This window comes from Pongo pygmaeus, chromosome 1 (genome assembly GCF_028885625.2).
Source record: "Pongo pygmaeus isolate AG05252 chromosome 1, NHGRI_mPonPyg2-v2.0_pri, whole genome shotgun sequence".
Lineage (NCBI taxonomy): Eukaryota > Metazoa > Chordata > Mammalia > Primates > Hominidae > Pongo > Pongo pygmaeus.
In genome coordinates, this window is record NC_072373.2 from 69,180,060 (window position 1) to 69,200,475 (window position 20,416).

Below are 20,416 nucleotides of genomic sequence, written 5' to 3' on the forward strand. Positions count from 1 at the left end.
CAAGTCTGACTAATATCTATTGGCCAGTTTTTCACTTTCCGGGATCATACCTGAATTTTTCTTTGACACCATTTGACTGCTCCTTTCACAATACAGCAGGTAGAAACAATTGAAGCAAATGCCTCATTTGGACTTCAAGCTCTAGTTCACAATTTGAAGAACATTAAAATATATTTTTAAAATATAAATGCATGGATATAGTAGGCTGAGAATGGCAGCTCATGCCTATAATCCCAGCACTTTGGGAGGCCAGGCAAGAGGATCGCTTGAGCCCAGGAGTTCAAGATCAGCCTAGGCAACATAGCAAGACCCTGTCTCTACAAAAAAATTTCTTTAATTATCCAGGCACAGTGGCATGCGCCTGTAGTCCTAGCTACTCGGGAGACTGAGGTGGGACAGTCTCCTTAGCTCAGGAGTTTGAGGCTGCAGTGGGCTATGATTTTGCCACTGCACTGCAGCCTAGATGACAGAGTAAGATCCTGTCTCTAAAACAACAACAACAAAAAAATTGTTTTTAAGAATATGGTAGGCACAAAAGTGTTCCTTCCCCTCCACCAAAAAAAGATATCTATATCAAATCCCTAGAATCTGTAATGTGATCTTCTTAGAAAAAAGAGTCTTTGTAATGTAATTATAGATCTTGAGATGACATCATCCTGGATTGTTCAGGCAGACCTTAAGTCCAATGACAAATGTCCTTAGATACCCAGAGGACAAAGGACAAGGTAAAGAGGCATGGATTGGAGTGGCCACAAGCCAAGAAAGCCAGCAACCACCAGAAGCTGTAAGAGGCAAAAAACAGATACTCCCGCAGAATTCCAGAAGGAAGGTAGCCCTGAAGACACCTTGATTTCAGACTTCTGGCCTCCAAAACTATGAGAGAATAAATGTCTGTCGTCTTAAGCCACCAAGTCTGTGGTTTTTACAGCAACAGAAGGAAACTAATACAAGAGATCATCTACTTTTCCAATTTTTTTTTCAGGAATATATTATCTTGTTAATATATTAGCAACTTGAACCTAGCAATATACAAAATGATAATACACCATATCATATAGAGTTTAATCTCATGAATGCAAAATTGGGTGAACATTAGATATTCAACCAATGGAATTTATACTTTTCTTTTTTTTTATTATTATTATACTTTTACTTTTCCAATTATTGACTACCTTTTTTTCTTCATACTGCCTCAGATAACTGAAGTCAATGCTACTCTAAATGATTTTTAGAGCATCTCTTCCATTTCAATGGCAGGAATTTTTCTTTTATTCAATGATACCTAATACTGGAAAACCACTACTCTCTGATCACAACTTCATATGCTTCTTTCTAGCTTTCTCGTTTTTTTACTAAACACCTTAGGTGGTCTTGCCTAAAGAAAATGAAAAGAACTCAAAGAGGAACTTCCCTTACTTTGAACTCTGCCAACTTTAAACTTTAAAAATTGCTCCAGCTTTCTAATGTCTACTTCAGGAAATTCTATCTGAAATCATCAGATTCATCTGCTGTTATCTTTTCCTCTACAACGTAGAGTCTACATTTGTAATTCCCAGAACTTTTTTGTTCCATGATTTAATGTTTTATCATTATCTCTTCCCTATTTCATGACCTTCTCTCAAACTTGACAATAAAAAGGAAATGACACTGTGTGATAACTAAAACAGTGACTTCATATATTAGTGACTTTTACAGGTGATGAAATATTTTAAACACTAAAGATGCATTAAACAGTGTCACAAAGAAAGGATTATAAACCCGTGTTCATAACATTTCTTCATTGCTTCCAGCTTCCTACCTGTATGCTACTAAAAATTGTATTTGTTATCATAACATAATTTTACTATTTATATCATTATCTAATGTCATAACAATGAGCATTAAATTAGATCTAATTCTCTTTCTGTGAAAAAGAAGTAGATATTTCTTCAAATCAAATAGCAATGCTATTTGTTCTTCAGAAGTACACCTTGCCTATTAGCGAACTAGACTGAAGTTAGTGACATCTTTATAGAATATACGAGTCCATTTTTGAAGTTAATAGTTCTTGTTATCTACAAGTTGTCATTTCCATAATACAAATGAACACTCAAATCACTTTCCAATGTAAATATGAAACAAATAATCAGTAAGGCACACCCTTCAGAAATAACTCCATTACATGACTTTGAGTATCAATCAGAACATTTCATCCTTTCTAAAGGGAGTTAATGAAGAATAAAATGTATCTATTCTTAAAGAGATGGCAACTATTTTGTTGGCTTGGCTATTGTCTCAATCTCCACTCTTAGCCATCTGTACTTCTTTATGGCTCTCACAACAAGGCTCATTGCCTACAGATAGATCTACCACTTCATTCTTGGGGTTAACCTCACTATTAGTCCCTTGTATAGTCTTCTCATGCAACATTATCCCACTTCAAGCAGAGACAATAAATGACTAGGATACCTTACTGACAAAACAATGCTAACAGAAAAATGGAACTTAGAAAAGCTACTCTCCTGCCTTTGCCCAGCTGAAAATGTAGCAAATTAAATATAGCTCTGCCTATTATAAACATCAAATTGTTTTATAGCTAGGTCAGAAAAGTCATGTAAATAATTTTTTTAGAGATAAATATGCAGGATAACAAAGTGGAAACTGGGGGGAGGGGACAAGATTTAAAATAACACGAAAAAGTAATGTTATATAAATGCACATATTTGACAGTAATCCTATAAATGCAAAAACTACTTCATGAATTTTAGAAATGCAATTCAGTCTTCCATTCTCCAGAATTAAAAAGCAAGCTCACATCCGTTAAAACAACAAAGATCTGGGGACGGGGTGACATGGAAGAAGATGCTTGAAGTGGACTCTGTCCATTGAAGCGTATAATAAGAATGAATAATTTACAAGCACACTTTCATCTTCAATGTCACTAAGAACTGAATTCTAGGGAGCTTAGGGAGACTGTAACACATCTGCTAACCAAGTAGAATAAGCAGAGAGAACCTAAGCCAAAATTTCTACCAAAACCTGTTCACAAGACTGGGGAGGGAACAGGGAGACTAAAGAAGAAATGGCAGAAAAACAGAGACTAGTGTGGTGGCCAGTTACTTATGTCCTTATCTCTATTTATTCATCCAATTTCAGAAAGTCAGATAGCTGTATTAAGCTGAGACAGAGATGAATTAAGCTAACATTAGCTATGTACACTCTCCATCAAAAGGAATGCATTGTAAGATAAAAAGATAAGCAAAATATAAAAGGAAAACTATCAATCACTAGGTCTATTTTAATTTAAATAGTCTAAAAAATACATTCCACTGAGTAGATATATATTAAAAAATCCTCTAACAACTCACATATGGTCTTTCAAATCTATGCCAATTTCATGTATCTTTGAAAGGAGGCATACTAAACATAAAAACACAAAAAGAAACGGTTTAATTGGTCTTCTGACAAAATACATAGTCTCTCAATACTTAATATAGTTTCTCAGCAATAAAACATGATGCCACAAAAACAAAAAACCTTTAAAATTATGATCTTGTATCATCTGCTCCTCTACTAATTTAAAAAAATACCGTATGTGTCATCTCAGACTACACCTTATGAAATCAAAATGCCAGTACTGTAAAACAACAACTACTACTAATATGTTTGGCCATCTAACCAGCAGGTAAAATTCTGCATCTAAACATAATAGATCAAGAGAATTTGAAAAATTTTTAAAACACACACACACATAGAGAAGCAAACTAGTTTAATTTACTCCTTTTTTCATAAACAGTATGTTGGCTTCAAGGAATTGAGGAAAAGGATTTACTTTTATTCCTACTCAATGATGTGTCCAGTAAATATGTAAACTATGTGCCTATTTCAGATACTAGATATAAAAATTTTAAAAAGTCATAATCACTAGTCACAAGAGACTTACATTCCAGAAAGAGAATTAATCAACTTTTAAAACAAGATATCAGAAAGTAACAAATGCTATGCAAAGAAATAAACTACAGTGAAGCAATATAAAGTGACTAAGCGGCTATATTAGACTGCAAGAGGAAGCTTGGCCTAATTTAGGTAAAGAAAGGAGCCTAGGAAAAAATGGGGGAAATGTAGAAGGTGAGATCATGGACATTTATGATTTAGGACCAGATTATTTAGGAATTGTAGGTCATAGTAATACATTTTTACATTACATCCTTGGATTGTAAGAAGCAGCCTTTTAAAACTCAGTCATGCTCTTTGTAAAACTGTTGTTGGAGATACTATTCAACACACAAACAAGAGACTCTCCGTGAGAGTCCAAGGAAGAATTTCCTCTCAAATTTCATATTCAGTAAAAGTTGCTTTTTCTGAGGAACTGGTGTAAATTCACCTTATATCAATTTTGAAATAATGTCTTCTTCTATCCTCTGAAAATTCAGAGCTGAATTTATATTCTGTCAATTGTACAAAACCTTATGGTATCTATTTTATTTAAATGCGCTTTTTTTTTTTTTTACACAGAGTTTTGCTCTTTCGCCCAGGCTGGAGAGCAGTGGCACAATCTCAGCTCACTGCAACCTTCATCTCCCGGGTTCAAGCAATTCTCATTGCTTAGCCTCCAGAGTAGCTGGGATTACAGGCATGCGCCACCACACCCAACTAATTTTTGTATTTTTAGTAGAGATGTGATTTCACCATGTTGTTCAGGCTGGTCTCGAACTCCTGACCTCAAGTAATATGCCAGCCTTGGTCTCCCAAAGTTCTGGGATTACAGGTGTCAGCCATCACAACTGGGCAAATAAACTTTTAACCTTAGAATAGTTTTAGATTTACAGAAAAGATGCAAAGATAGTACAGAGAGTTCCAATATTCCCTCAACCCAGCTGCCCCTATCATTAACGTCTTACATAAATATGGTACATTTGTCGCAATCAATGAATCAATAATGATACATTATTATTAACTAAAGTCCATACATTACCCATATTTCTCTAGTTTATGCCTGATGTTCTTTTTCTGTTCCAGAATCCTCATGGTATCTATTCTATGTATTAAATTTACTCTAGTTTTACTCTCACTATTCTGTCTTCATTTTCCCCTTATTATAAGCTCTGTATCTATTGTTATCTAATATGTGCTATCTTATTCTATAAACCTTCCCCAATACTTCTGGGAACTATATGGAGTAATAAAAAAATTAGGAGAGAAATTTATTGAAAGAGACAATTTGCTTTTTTCTAACAAGTTAAATAGTCCAGTATTTTTCAAAGTAATGTTTTAAAAAATTCTTAAATCTTTTAAAAATAGAGACACAAGAAAATGTCCAATTAAAATTATATTCAAATATACCATTTAGAGAAAAATACAAAGTCATTTTTTAAAAACGCTTTTTACATTAATCTCCAGAATTCTCTTTTGTTGTCAAATAGAGCATAAATAATCCCAACTGTCATTATTGAGTCATGCAACCTTAAAGTGGTCTCAGAATGCACAAATCTAAAACAAAGGTTAAGCAAAATGATCTTTTAATGTCCCTTTCCATTAGAAATGTCAATTTCTTAGTTCCGTTACCTAGGTTGACTATTGGATTCTCATATTTTTCCATCACAAATAAAGAGTAGAAAACATTTATGCTTTTAAACAAAAAATACATTTTAAAAAGAATACGACAAAATGAAGTTTGAAGCTTTCCTTGCAATTAATTCAGAGTAAAAACTAAAATAGATTAATCAAATACAGCACATAATTTATATATATCTAATTTGGAAGACAGGCAGTTTTAAAAAAAATAAAGATGTAAGGATGTGAGCATTTACCCAAGATTAATTTCATAAAATTACTGAGACAGCAAACTGGGAGTGGGGAGCATGAGAAAAGGTAAAAGATATTTCACTTTATATTTTCCACAGTTCTGTATCACTGAAAACTTGACACTTACAATGTCAAATGTAGACCAATATCCTTGATGAACATCGATGCAAAAATCCTCAATAAAATACTGGCAAACCGAATCCAGCAGCACATCAAAAAGCTTATCCACCATGATCAAGTGGGCTTCATCCCTGGGATGCAAGGCTGGTTCAACATACGCAAATCAATAAATGTAATCCAGCATATAAACAGAACCAAAGACAAAAACCACATGATTATCTCAATAGATGCAGAAAAGGCCTTTGACAAAATTCAACAACCCTTCATGCTAAAAACTCTCAATAAATTAGGTATTGATGGGACGTGTCTCAAAATAATAAGAGCCATCTATGACAAACCCACAGCCAATATCATACTGAATGGGCAAAAACTGGAAGCATTCCCTTTGAAAACTGGCACAAGACGGGGATGCCCTCTCTCACCACTCCTATTCAACACAGTGTTGGAAGTTCTGGCCAGGGCAATCAGGCAGGAGAAGGAAATAAAGGGTATTCAATCAGGCAAAGAGAAAGTCAAATTCTCCCTGTTTGCAGATGACATGATTGTATATCAAAAAACCCCATCATCTCAGCCCAAAATCTCCTCAAGCTGATAAGCAGCTTCAGCAGTCTCAGGATACAAAATCAATGTACAAAAATCACAAGCATTCTTATACACCAATAACAGACAAACAGAGAGCCAAATCATGAGTGAACTCCCATTCACAATTGCTTCAAAGAGAATAAAATACTTAGGAATCCAACTTACAAGGGACATGAAGGACCTCTTCAAGGAGAACTACAAACCACTGCTCAACGAAATAAAAGAGGATACAAACAAATGGAAGAACATTCCACGCTCATGGACAGGAAGAATCAATATTGTGAAAACGGCCATACTGCCCAAGGTAATTTATAGATTCAATGCCATCCCCATCAAGCTACCAATGACTTTCTTCACAGAATTGGAAAAAACTACTTTAAAGTTCATATGGAACCAAAAAAGAGCCTGCATCGCCAAGTCAATCCTAAGCCAAAAGAACAAAGCTGGAGGCATCACGCTCCCTGACTTCAAACTATACTACAGGGCTACTGTAACCAAAACAGCATGGTACTGGTACCAAAACAGAGATATAGATCAATGGAACAGAACAGAGCCCTCAGAAATAATGCCGCATATCTACAACCATCTGATCTTTGACAAACCTGAGAAAAACAAGCTATGGGGAAAGGATTCCCTATTTAATAAATGGTGCTGGGAAAACTGGCTAGCCATATTGAGAAAGCTGAAACTGGATCCCTTCCTGACACCTTATACAAAAATTAATTCAAGATGGATTAAAGACTTAAACGTTAGACCTAAAACCATAAAACCCTAGAAGAAAACCTAGGTAATACCATTCAGGACATAGGCATGGGCAAGGACTTCATGTCTAAAACACCAAAAGCAATGGCAACAAAAGCCAAAATTGACAAATGGGATCTGATTAAACTCAAGAGCTTCTGCACAGCAAAAGAAACTACCATCAGAATGAACAGGCAACCTACAGAATGGGAGAAAATTTTTGCAACCTACTCATCTGACAAACGGCTAATATCCAGAATCTACAATGAACTCAAACAAATTTACAAGAAAAAAACAAACAACCCCATCAAAAAGTGGGCAAAGGATATGAACAGACACTTCTCAAAAGAAGACATTTATGCAGCCAAAAAACACATGAAAAAATGCTCACCATCACTGGCCATCAGAGAAATGCAAATCAAAACCATAATGAGATACCATCTCACACCAGTTAGAATGGCGATCATTAAAAAGTCAGGAAACAACAGGTGCCGGAGAGGATGTGGAGAAATAGGAACACTTTTACACTGTTGGTGGGACTGTAAACTAGTTCAACCATTGTGGAAGACAGTGTGGTGATTCCTCAGGGATCTAGAACTAGAAATACCATTTGACCCAGCCATCCCATTACTGGGTATACACCCAAAGGATTATAAATCATGCTGCTATAAAGACACATGCACACGTATGTTTATTGCGGCACTATTCACAATATCAAAGACTTGGAACCAACCTAAATGTCCAACAACGATAGACTGGATTAAGAAAATGTGGCACATATACACCATGGAATACTATGCAGCCATAAAAATGATGAATTCATGTCCTTTTTAGGGACATGGATGAAACTGGAAACCATCATTCTCAGCAAACTATCACAAGGACAAAAAAATCAAACACCACATGTTCTCACTCATAGGTGGGAATTGAACAATGAGAACACATGGACACAGGAAGGGGAATATCACACACCAGGGACTGTTGTGGGGTCGGGGCGGTGGGGAGGGATAGCATTAGGAGATATACCTAATGCTAAATGACAAGTTAATGGGTGCAGCACACCAACATGGCACATGTATACATATGTAACATACCTGCACGTTGTGCACATGTACCCTAGAACTTAAAGTATAATAATAATAAAATAAAATAAAAAAGAATATCCAGCCTCAGAAGGAACATTCTCCCTCAAGAATAGTTGTTGAATTAGCTCCTATTTACTGACATGAGAACATGTACACATGTATACATAAACATGCTTACACACACACACACACATCCGTTGTAAACATTCTCCATTGTTTTACTGGTCCCACTCTAAAGGCATGACATAAACAGAAAGGAAAAGCTATGTTGTGTAAATTATGGACAGAGGAAGGAGGGGAGGGGAGGGGAGGGAAGGCAAGGAAGCATTACACAGAAAAACTTCTGACTAAACCAATATATACGATTCACAGTCCTAAGGTGACACAAAGACATAGTAAAAGATCCGTCATAGGGTAAAGGTGAGCTAGACAAGAGAAAAATTTAGAATAAAATATAAAATAATCATAATATATATTATTAAAAGGGGAAAAAAAAGACCTATATAATAGGACAGGTTATCATATTAGTTTTATACTCTGCAGCACAAAATATCTTTCCTTAAAAAGAGGTTTTCTGTGACTAAACTTAAGGGTTAATTCATCTTACCTTCCACAGAAGGTGCCTGGTCCTGAGCTGAATACAGCATATCCTTGAAAGCCTATTAGAAAGAAAGAAAAACAATATATGAAATAATGAGTAAGCTTTATACTGAAAGTATCTGAAGCTAAACAGTTCTTTTTCAATATTCAATGACCACATATAGCTCCCTAAATTGATAAATACTTCAATTAACATTTATAAACTAAAATCCAAACATTATACCTTCACATCAATACAGTATTGTCCAATTTTTAAGATGAGGGCTAACTTGTGTACTTTAAAATTAAAGAACAGCTGGAAAAGGATGAAAAATCACCTGAGAGATTATAAACTCTCTTGACTAAGAAAAAACACTGAAGAAAACAGAACAAAAGTCCTAGAGAAAAAAGCTAGTAGACTGCATAAGAAACTATCAAGAACTATCTTTTTAAAATTGTAGTAAGGTACATGTAACATAAAATTCACCATCTTAACTATATTTAAATGTACAGTTCAATAGTGTTAAGTACATTCACATTGTTATGCAACCATTCTCCAGAACTCTTTTCATCTTCTATACTTTTTTTAATGAAATTTTATTTTTTATAGCCGGGCATGGTGATGCCCTAGCTACTCAGGAGGCTGAGGTGGGAGGATCGCTTGAACCCAGGAGGCGGAAGATGCAGTCAGCCAAGACTGTGCTACCACACCCCAGCCTGGGAGAGAGAGTGAGGCTCTGTCTCAAAAATAAATAAAAAAATTTTAAAAAGAAATTTTATTTTATTTATTTATCTATTTTTAGACAGAGTCTTGCTCTGTCGCCCAGGCTGGAGTGCAGTGGCGCGATCTCAGCTCACTGCAAGCTCCGCCTCCTGGGTTTACGCCATTCTCCTGCCTCAGCCTCCCAAGTAGCTGGGACTACAGGCGCCCACCACCACGCTCGGCTAATTTTTTGTATTTTTTAGTAGAGACGGAGTTTCACCATGTTAGCCAGGATGGTCTCGATCTCCTGACCTCATGATCCGCCCGCCTTGGCCTCCCAAAGTGCTGGGATTACAGGTGTGAGCCACCGCACCCGGCCAGAAATTTTATTTTTAATCCACAAATAATAACTGTACATATGCCTGGGGTAAACAGTGATATTTCAATACATATGGTCTATAGTGATCAGATCAGGGTAATGAGGATATCCATCATCTAAAACATCTATAATTTTTTTGTGTTGAGAACATTCAATATCCTCCTTCTAGCTATTCGAAACTATATACCATTGTTAACTATAGTCAGCCCACAGTGGTACAGACCACTAGAATTTATTCCTTCTATCTAGCTGTAATTCTGTATCCTTTAACAAATCTCTCCCTATCCTCTGCCCTGCTCTCTCCCCTTCCCAGCCTCTAGTATTCTCTGCACTACTTTTTATTTCTATGAGATCAACTATTCTTAGGTTCCACATATGAGAACATGTGGTGTTTAACTTTCTGTTCCTGGCTTATTTCATTTAACCTAATGTCTTCTAGTTCCATTCATGTTGTCACAAATGATAGAATTTCATTCTTTTTATACTGAATAATGTTCCTTTGTGTATATACACACCACATCTTCTTTAGCCATTCATCTGTTGTTGGACACCTAGGTTGATTCCCTATCTTGGCTATTGGTTAGTGTTGCAATAAGCATAGGGGTACAGATGTCTCTTTGGTTTACTGACTTTCTTTCCTTTGGATAAATGCCCAGTAGTGGGATTGCTGAATCATATCGTATTAATAGTTCTATTTGGGCCGGGCGCAGTACTCATGCCTGCAATCCCAGCATTTCGGGAGGCCGAGGAGGGCGGATCACGAGGTCAAAAGATCGAGACCATCCTGGCCAACATGGTGAAACCCCATCTGTACTAAAAATACAAAAATTAGCTGGGCGTGGGGCATGTGCCTGTAGTCCCAGCTACTCGGGAGGCTGAGGCAGGAGAATTGCTTGAACCCAGGAGGCAGAGGTTGCAATGACCCAAGATCGCACCACTGCATTCCAGCCTGGCAACAGAGCGAGACTCCACCTCAAAAAAAAAAAAAAGTTCTATTTGTAGTTATTTGAGGAATCTCCATACTGTTCTCCATAGTAGCTGTACTAGTTTACATTCCCACCAACAGAGTATAAGACTTCTTTTTTCTCTGCATCCTTACTAGCATTTTTATTGTTTTTGTTTTATTTTTTGTCATTTTGATAACAGCCTAACTGGGGTGAGATGATACCTCACTGTGGTTTTGATTTGTATTTCTTTGATGATGAGTGATGTTAAGCATTTTCTTCATTTGTTAGCCACTTGTACGTCTTTTGAGAAATGTCTGTTCAGATCACTTGCCCATTTTTAAATCAATTTTTTTTGCTGTTAAGATGTTTGAGTTCCTTGTATATTCTAGATATTAATCCCCTGTAGTGTGAGTAGTGTCCGAATATTTTCTCTCATTTTATAGGTTCTTTTTTCACTCTGTTTCCTTTGCTGTCCAGAAGCTTTGTAGTTTGACATAAACCTATTTTTTTTCTTTTGTTGCCCGTGATTTTTTCTTTTGTTGCCTGTGATTTTGAGTTCTTACTCATGAAATCTTTTTCAGTGATGATCTGGAAAGTCTTCCCTAAGAGTTTAGGACTATAAAGATAGTATCGGTTTATAGTTTGTTTTTGTTTTTTTTTTTTCCCCCAAAACCACACTCTAGATTAGCTAACAACCATATTTAGGTAATTTGGATGGCTGCAGTGTAATCTCTCAATAAGTCGTTGGGGAACAGGAATGAGAAATAGTTCTCTATATCTATCAAAATGGTAAAATCAGTTCAGTGGATGACGATATCCATAGCTTCAAAGCTTGAAATACCATCTAAACACTGGTGATGCCCATATTGGCCTACAGCAGGATTCCTCAAACTCAGTAACATTAGCATTTTGGGCCAGATAATTCTTTGTTGTGGGGGCTGCTCTGTGCATTATAGAATTTTTAGTAGCATTCCTGGCATCTAGAGACCCGTTAGATAACAGTATCAATCCTCACCCTCCGGCTGTGAAAACTAAACATTGTCGAATGTCCCTTGAAGGCAAAAAGGTCCCTCCCCAGAACCAGCACAAATATTCAAGCACATAAATACCAAAAAGGAAGAAGTAAACTTCCAGGGTAACCCACTGTTTTTTTTTTTGAGCTGGAGTCTCGCTCTGTTGCCCAGGTTGGAGTGCAGTGGCGCCATCTTGGCTCACTGCAAGCTCCGCCTCCTGGGTTCACGCCATTCTCCTGCCTCAGCCTCCCGAGTAGCTGGGATTACAGGTGTGCACCACCATGCCTGGCTAATTTTTTGTATTTTTAGTAGAGACGGGGTTTCACCATGTTAGCCAGGATGGTCTCGATCTCCTGACCTCGTGATCCACCCGCCTCGGCCTCCTAAAGTGCTGGGATTACAGGCGTGAGCCACCACGCCCGGCCAAACCAGCACAAATATTCAAGCATATAAATACCAAAAAGGAAGAAGTAAACTTCCAGGGTAACCCACTCTTTTAAAGAAAAGAATACAGGTACTCAAGTCCAGTAAATTATATTCTTCCCAAGTGAATTTACTATTTGCTTTGGATTAGTGGCCAAACTGTCAGATCCGCGACTAACCAGGCCTAATAATATACACTAAAAAATTTCCAATGAAACAACAGAAATTAAAAATTTTAAATCGATGTATTTTTGTTCATTTTAACCAATGTTTTATTAAAATGTTGGATGTACAAAAATGGAAAATGATGTGTGATGTACAAAAATTTTTAATGTCACATATGCTTAAATCCAAAAACATTCAGTAATATTCACTACTTATACAGAATTTGAAGCAATACAATAATGCAACTGAGGTATAATAAAAAATTAATATTTGGTCTTTGTGTCCAGTACCTGGCACAGAGCTCCAAAAACCTTTGGAATGTACTGTCTTTTATATACTAATGAGATAGCTCAATGGGAGGAAGTGGGACAAAGGGTCCTAGATGCTTCATGGTGGCTGGTCACCAAAAAAAATCAAGTGATTAGAGGATTAGAACTTTCAGCCCCACCTCCAGACCTCTGAAGAAGGGAGAAGGATTGAAGATTGAGTTCAATCACTAATAGAAAAGGATTTAATCAACTGTGCCTATGTAGTGAAACCACCATAAAAACCCTTAAACATCAAGGTTCAGAGAGCTTCCAAGTTGGTGAACACATGAATGTGCAGACTCTGTGCCATCTCCAGCCTAACATCTTGCACTATGCATCTCTCCATTAGGCTGTTTTTAAGTTGTATCCTTTATAATAAATCTGTAATGGTAAGTACAGTGCTTTCCTAAGTACTATGGGTAGTTCTAGCAAATTATCAAACCTGGAGGTGGGGATCATGGGAATCCTCAAATCTGCAGTCAGCCAGGCAGAAACTGAAAACACCTTTGCAAAAACTATAACTGAGAAAATTATTACAGTGCAAGAGATCTGATCTAACCAACTCCACCTTGCTTCTAACCTCCAAACTGTCCTTGTTCGTTCCAGGGCATAGGCCAAACTAACTTTGGGAGGAACATAGTTTATAGTGCAACTTTGGGAGGAACGTAGTTTATAGTGCAACTTTGAAACAAAGATGATATTAACCCTTTCCCAAAACAAACTACCTTCTTGCCTGGAGACTAGACTGTCTTTGTAGTACTAACTAGTCACAAGATTAGAAATTATGGTTCAGAAGTCATGCAGCTGGAGGCTGCAAGATTCTGAACCTCCCCAAATTGCTCTTGGGGATAACATCACTATTATAAAACTAAGATCAGTGCCTGAGATACTTTGCAGACCCTGTCCTCTGAGCTGACACCACCCAGATCAATAAACTGGCTCATCTGGTCTTATGGCCCCCACTCAGGAACTGACTCAGTGCCAAGAGGACAGCTTCGACTTTCTATGATTTTATCTCTAACCCAACCAATCAGCACTCCTGATTCACTGGCTCACCACCCACCAAATTATCCTTATAAACTCCAATCCCCGAATTTTCAGGGAGACTGATTTGAGTAATAATAAAACTCAGGTCTCCTGTATAGCTGGTTCTATGTGAATTAAACTCTTTCGCTATTGCAATTTTCCTGTCTTAATAAATCGGCTCTGTCTAGGCAGTGGGCAAGTAGAACCAGTTGGGCATTTACAAAATGTGGGTAGCCTGGGCATCCCATTTGCAGCTAGCATCTTAAGCAGGGGCGGTCTTATGAAATGGAGCCCTTAACCTGTGGGATCTGTACTACCTCCAGGTAGTCAGTGTCAGAATTGAACTCAATTGTTGGACACCCAGCTGATGCTAGAAATTTGGTTTCTAGTGTCACAAAAAAGATAACACATTTGGTCCCAGAAGTGGTGTCATCAAACATCATACTATTCTGTTCAAACCAGAACCCCACCCCACCCAAAAACAAAAAACACCACACCACAGATTAACCTTATGGGAAAACCTTTATTAATGGACTACATCTTTTCTGAGATTACATTTTCTAAGATCACATTCTTAAACATGTTATTAATTCAACATACAAACATGTTTAAGAATTAATATTCTGTAAATATGAGGCTGAATATGACAAAATTATGAAACCTCTTCTTAAAAAATGTATATATACTCAGTATTTTCTTTATAATTTCTTGTGTCTCAGGGAACATTAACTGCCAGACTAAAATAAGAAGTTAGTCAAGAAGAGCTTATCAAACATCAGAAAATCTTTTGTACCCACATTAGAATTTTATATTAAAGTCCTCTACAAGTATACAGTGGTGGTAATATTTTGGTTCTTCAATAGGATATTTCCAGAAGGTAAATGAACAAAAGATTGCTAAAATTAGAGTAAATCTCTAGAAGTTAAAAACAAAAAAGTACCAGAAAAATGTAAGAAGAAAGGAAAAAATTGGTCCAGCCAGAGAATAGTTACAGAAATAAATCCATTATAAGAACAAACAATATCAGAGATTCAAATGTTTGAATGAAGTTCTTCCACTTCTTAGGTATAGTAGGAATGTGTAGCAAAATTAAATAATGCTATCAGGAACCAAATACATCATCAATGACTTGCAGTGACTTGTACACAGTAGGTGCTCAATAAAGTTATTGAATTCAAAAGCATTCCTTCTCTGGAGAAATTACTTTAAAGATGATTAACAAAGCACATTAAGTAGAATCTCTGACATGTAATCCACATGAATTTAATCTGCAAAAGGAAACCTTTCCAAATTAAATTCTGAAGATGATGAATTTGAATTTTATAAGGAGAAAAATGACAAGAGTCTTCATTCTGATTATAAAACTGAATCAAATTTTCGTTTAAGTCAAGACAAATCTCACTGAAATCATATGGAACTCTTTTTGCTTCTTACTACTTTGTGTTCATCTGATTAAGAGGCCCTATATTTTTGGTAGTAATGATTTCTAAAAGAACTCCATGAGTAAGATAACATTCTATGCCTGTGAACAAGAGAATAGTCCCCAATCAGAAACAAGGGAGGAAACAAACCCTCTGAAGTATTGTCTATATTATTACCTATGGACTGTCTGTTTATGAGTCACCCAGACCACATGCCCGGGTTGGGAGCAATACATCCAAGTTACAAAACATTAAATTAAAAGAGTTTCCTCAACTCATGCTGTTTAAGGAAATCCAGCACTTTATATAAAACTTTGAATTTGTATAGTAAATAAAATCATTATGTATTCATATGCATTACATGAGTTCTTTGATTTCCAAAGGATTAAAAGCAATCCTTTGCATCAGCATCCCTACTCTAATTTCTGTTAACTTATTTCTGTTATAATTGTGAAAGGAAAATAAAAACTTGCGACCCCAATTCACTATGCCAAAAGAAAAAAAGTAAGCTAAAAACTAAGTAATATAAGAAAAGGCGTTTCCTTTTGTTCCTTGGCAGATAGCTACAGATAAAAGGTTAAATATCTCCAGAGGTAGCTACTCTATGTTATCCTTATCTTATGTAAAGTGCTGCTTTACTGAGCAAGAGACTAATACATAATTGACTATTCCCGTGGATGCTCCTTTTCTCTTGCAACATGGGGATTACCATACCCTCCCTCTTTCTCCTCCGGCCCACTTTTCCCCCTTTAAATATTGAAGCCCTCAGAATTATCTTTGGAGAAAGACACAGACCACAGACTGTTTCTGTGATTCTGTGTTTATTTCTTCCAGGCATGTCTTAAACTTGGTAAAATAAACTTCTAAATTGATTAAGACATGTCTCAGATACTGTTTGGTTTACAAAATGTTATTAAAATATATATAAACATAAACTAGAACAAACTCCTAGTACTTATAACAACTCACATAACAGTAAAATCTTACAAACTGAATCCAAAGATAACCACAAACCAATAATATTCAACCAACATTACCATGACAGGAAAAAAGATGGTGTTTTGCTGAAATGAAATCTCAAATTGTAACATCAATGTGGTGCTGACTGCCAATATACATGTTCTTTTGAGCTTGCAATGGCTATATTACTGTGTCAAATGTGACGTAATTCTACAAGTACTTGTCTCTACAATGAGGCAGCATAACAGAGTAGCTGGGAGCTACGATGTCAAACAAGCGTAACAGAGTGGCTGGGAGCTATGATATCAGACAATGTGTATGAAAACTAACTCTTAGCCAGGTATGGTGGTATGTATTTGAAGGCCCAGCTTCTAAGGAGGCTGAGGCAGGAGGACCACTTGAGACCGGGAGTTCAAGTCCAGCCTGCACAACATAGCAAAAACCCTGTCTCTTAAAAAAAAAAAAAAGTTGGCTGGGTGCGGTGGCTCACGCCTGTAATCCCAGCACTTTTGGAGGCTGAGGCAGGTGGGTCACCTGAGGTCAGGAGTTCGAGACCAGCCTGGCCAACATGGTGAAACCTCGTCTCTACTAAAAATACAAAAATTTGCCAGGCATGGGGGCAGGCGCCTGTAATCCCAGCTACTCGGGAGGCTGAGGCAGGAGAATCACTTGAACCCGGGAGGCGGCGGTTGCGGTGAGCCGAGATCGTGTCACTGTACTCCAGCCTGGGCAACACAGCGAGACTCCATCTCAAAAACAAAAGCAAAAACAACCAACAACAACAACAAAAGTTGTATAACCTTGGGAAAATTAACTTCTCTGTACTTCAGTACCCTCATCTGTAAAACAGGAATAGTGATGGCACATACCACACAAGTCTTTAATGAGGACTATCATAAAAACTCTTAAAACAATATTAAGTTTGATTAATGATCACACATGAATAACAATTAGAACAGTGCCAAGAACATGGAAGATGCTCAAAAATGTTAGCTAATAGAATACGAACTACCACAAAACTTACATCACAATGTTGTGACATTATTTGACCCTGTATTTTCCACAAATGCATCATTTATGCATGAGATATGTCTCAGTGCTTAAAAGCTCATCACAAAGTAGTACAGTTCTACCTGGAACCAACAGCAAAACAAGCATACACATGGGCACTGCAATCTACTGGTATTACTGGTTTATTAAATGGTCATCTAGATGAGTGGTCCCCAACCCTTTTGGCTCCAGGGACTGGTTTCATGGAAGACAATTTTTCCAAAGACTGGGGTGGCAGGGGAAATGAAACTGTTCCACTTCAGATAATTAGTTAGATTCTCATAAAAAGCACACAAGCTAGATCCCTTGCATGCACACTTCACAATAGGGGTCGTGCTCCTATGAGAATCTAATGCTGTTGCTGATGTCACGGGAGGCAGAGCTCAGGCGGTAATACATGCTGGCCCACTGCTTACCTCCTGCTGTGTGGCCCAGTTCCTAACAGGCCATGGCCCGGTACTGGTCTGCGCCCTTGGGGTTGGGGATCCCTGATCTAGATGATATAAACTATGTTCCTACTTTATTTTTAGATGATTGCTGATGTGAACACACAATATCTTTCATTCTTATAGGAAACCTACAGACTCCAAAGAAAATATATGCAGATCCCTGTTTATGATTTTAATAATAATGTATCCTAATTATATTATTCAATCTAAAAAATTACTTAAATTTTGTACAATATACCTTTTTTTGTACAAATAGGGTACAGTTTAAAGTTAACACATATATTCAATGAGAACAAATTTCTAATGTTGTTCATTTTTAATAATCATATTAGATCATCTCTAATCTCCTTTCCAAGGCACAAATGGGTTTCACAAACCATTTAAAGGAGATCAGAAGCTAGAAAAACTCCTACTTCCTATCAGCTAACCATTACATCTCATACACAACATACTATAAATATTATGACAATCATCAACAAAATGTCTACTGTTATGTTGCTCTCATTCGCTTCAACAGTCATTCAAAGTTAGCACTTTACAATCTACTGGATTAATAAACAATAAAATAAATAAAGAAAAGCATATGAAGAGAAAGGGCAAGGAATATTTGTGCTCACAAACCTTAAAGGAGTCATAACCCCTGTTAATAATGTTTCACAACTGAATAAAATTACATCAGATACTTTTTTATCTGAACAACCTTTCCAAATGGAAACCTTGAAAAATAAAATTTGAATATATTATTTTAAATATGTGCATTATGTGCTCATCTACAATACCCCAGAAATATTCTCCAATTATCTTTTTCAGTTTCCGCTTCCTCTTTTTGTATTCTCTTTTTAAATTACTTCACCAGAAATACTGGGTGAATAATGTACAAGTCAGTTACATCTAATATGGTTTGTCTCATCATCTAAAAATTAGAAATGTTTTCCTAATACTACAATAAACAGGACAGTTTTGTAAATCAAATTATAAACTTCAAAAGAGGACATCCAACATTCTCATGTGTACTATACAAAGAATCAACATACTAAATAATCTTCATTTCTATCCCAAAATACAAATGAATTTACTTAGCTTTGGTTCTGATGATAGAAATAAAATCAGCAAAGCCAAGAAAAACTCTTACACAAATTCTCATATTAAAATTTAAGATTAATATACTCTTGTACATACTTAACGAGCTAAAGCCTAGAGTATATAAGCATTAAGCCTTACTCATTTTCATGGAACTCAAAAGAACCCAGTCAGTAAATGGCAATTCAATATGGAGAAGTTGTTACAACACTAAAGTTTTATTGTACTGATTAAACTAAATGTATATTAAATATATAAGATATATGTAATTTGTAATAGGAGGAATTAATTTGGAAAATGTCATGTTATATTCACACAAATTTTTGCACTAATATTCTCTGACATCTACTGACATGGCTTTTATTCTTTCCATGTGGGTATCTCCTGAATTTAGATCCTTGGCCACATGTCTGATAACACAAACTCAGAATGTTCAAAATTCAATTCATTTTCTTCTTAAGGCTTTATTTCTGTTAATGTCATCACCAGTATCCAAATCACATAGATTAACAATCTCAATCAAAACAGTCTCACTCATTCAACAAGTATTTAAGAATATATTGGCTAGACGCGGTGGCTCACACCTGTAATCCCAGCAAAACTCTGTCTCTTTGAACAAACAAACAAAAAAGAAGTTGGCTGTGTGCGGTGACTCACACCTGTAATCCCAGCACTTTGGGAGGCTGAAGCAGGCAGATCACAAGGTCAGGAGTTCAAGATCAGCCTGGCCAATATGGTGAGACCCTGTCTCTACTAAACATACAAAAATTAGCTGGGCGTGGTGGTTGACACTTGTAATCCCAGCTACTTGGGAGGCTGAGGCAAGAGAATCATTTGAACCGGGGAGGTGGGGGCTGCAGTGAGCCGAGATCATGCCATTGCACTCCAGCCTGGGTGACAGGGCGAGACTCCGTCTCAAAAAAATATATACATATTATGTGCCAGGCACTGTACTAGATACTTCAGATACATCATGAGGAAAATAAAAATCACTATCCTAGTGTAGTTAACATTATTACGTTTTCTTTCTTTCCACTCATGCATGTACAGATCTGATACAGTCAATTCCACTGCCACATCCTCTTTTTGCCTTCATAATCTCCTATCCTTCTATCTAAACTATTTCAACAGAATTTTAACCGGTTTAACCACCTATGAGTTTTCATCTCTCTGACACATCTTACAAAATGCTGCCAAATCAATCCTCCCAAAGCAGCAGCCTAATTTTCCTACCCAAAAACTTGCAAAGATTTCCTCATGGCCACAAAATAAAGTCCATACTCTTCTGCTGGCCTCTAAAACACACAGAATTGTCCAATCTACCCTTCTAGGCTTATCTTTCAAAATGGAGAAAACCACTTTGATTTTCATAATCTAACCCTCAAAACAAAATAAATTACATATTACTCATTTTAAAGACCTCAGTATTTCTTCTATCTTTGCCTTTTTTTACTGTTGCCTCCACCTGGAATCCCTTCCCTTTACCCCCATCTTTTAATCCATCTTGTAAATCTTAACCATCCTTCAAGATTCAGCTCAAATTGCCAACACAGTCAAAGTACTAAAAGAGAAAAACTATCAACCAAGAATCCTATGTTCAG

The 20,416-nt window shown here is 36.6% G+C and overlaps 1 protein-coding gene across 2 annotated transcripts in view; it reads right to left on the reverse strand.

Moving 5' to 3' along the window:
• The window catches only part of XPR1 (xenotropic and polytropic retrovirus receptor 1), a 257,165-nt gene that overhangs the window by 190,872 nt on the left and 45,877 nt on the right, over window positions 1–20,416 (reverse strand). For both annotated transcript variants that reach the window (XR_010123552.1, XM_054456830.2), the window contains exon 2: window positions 8,920–8,971. Coding sequence is in view for 1 of the 2 variants with exons in the window: in XM_054456830.2 (XP_054312805.1) it covers window positions 8,920–8,971 (52 nt within the window). In the remaining variant the exon portion in view is untranslated. The remainder of the gene's footprint in view (window positions 1–8,919; window positions 8,972–20,416) is intronic.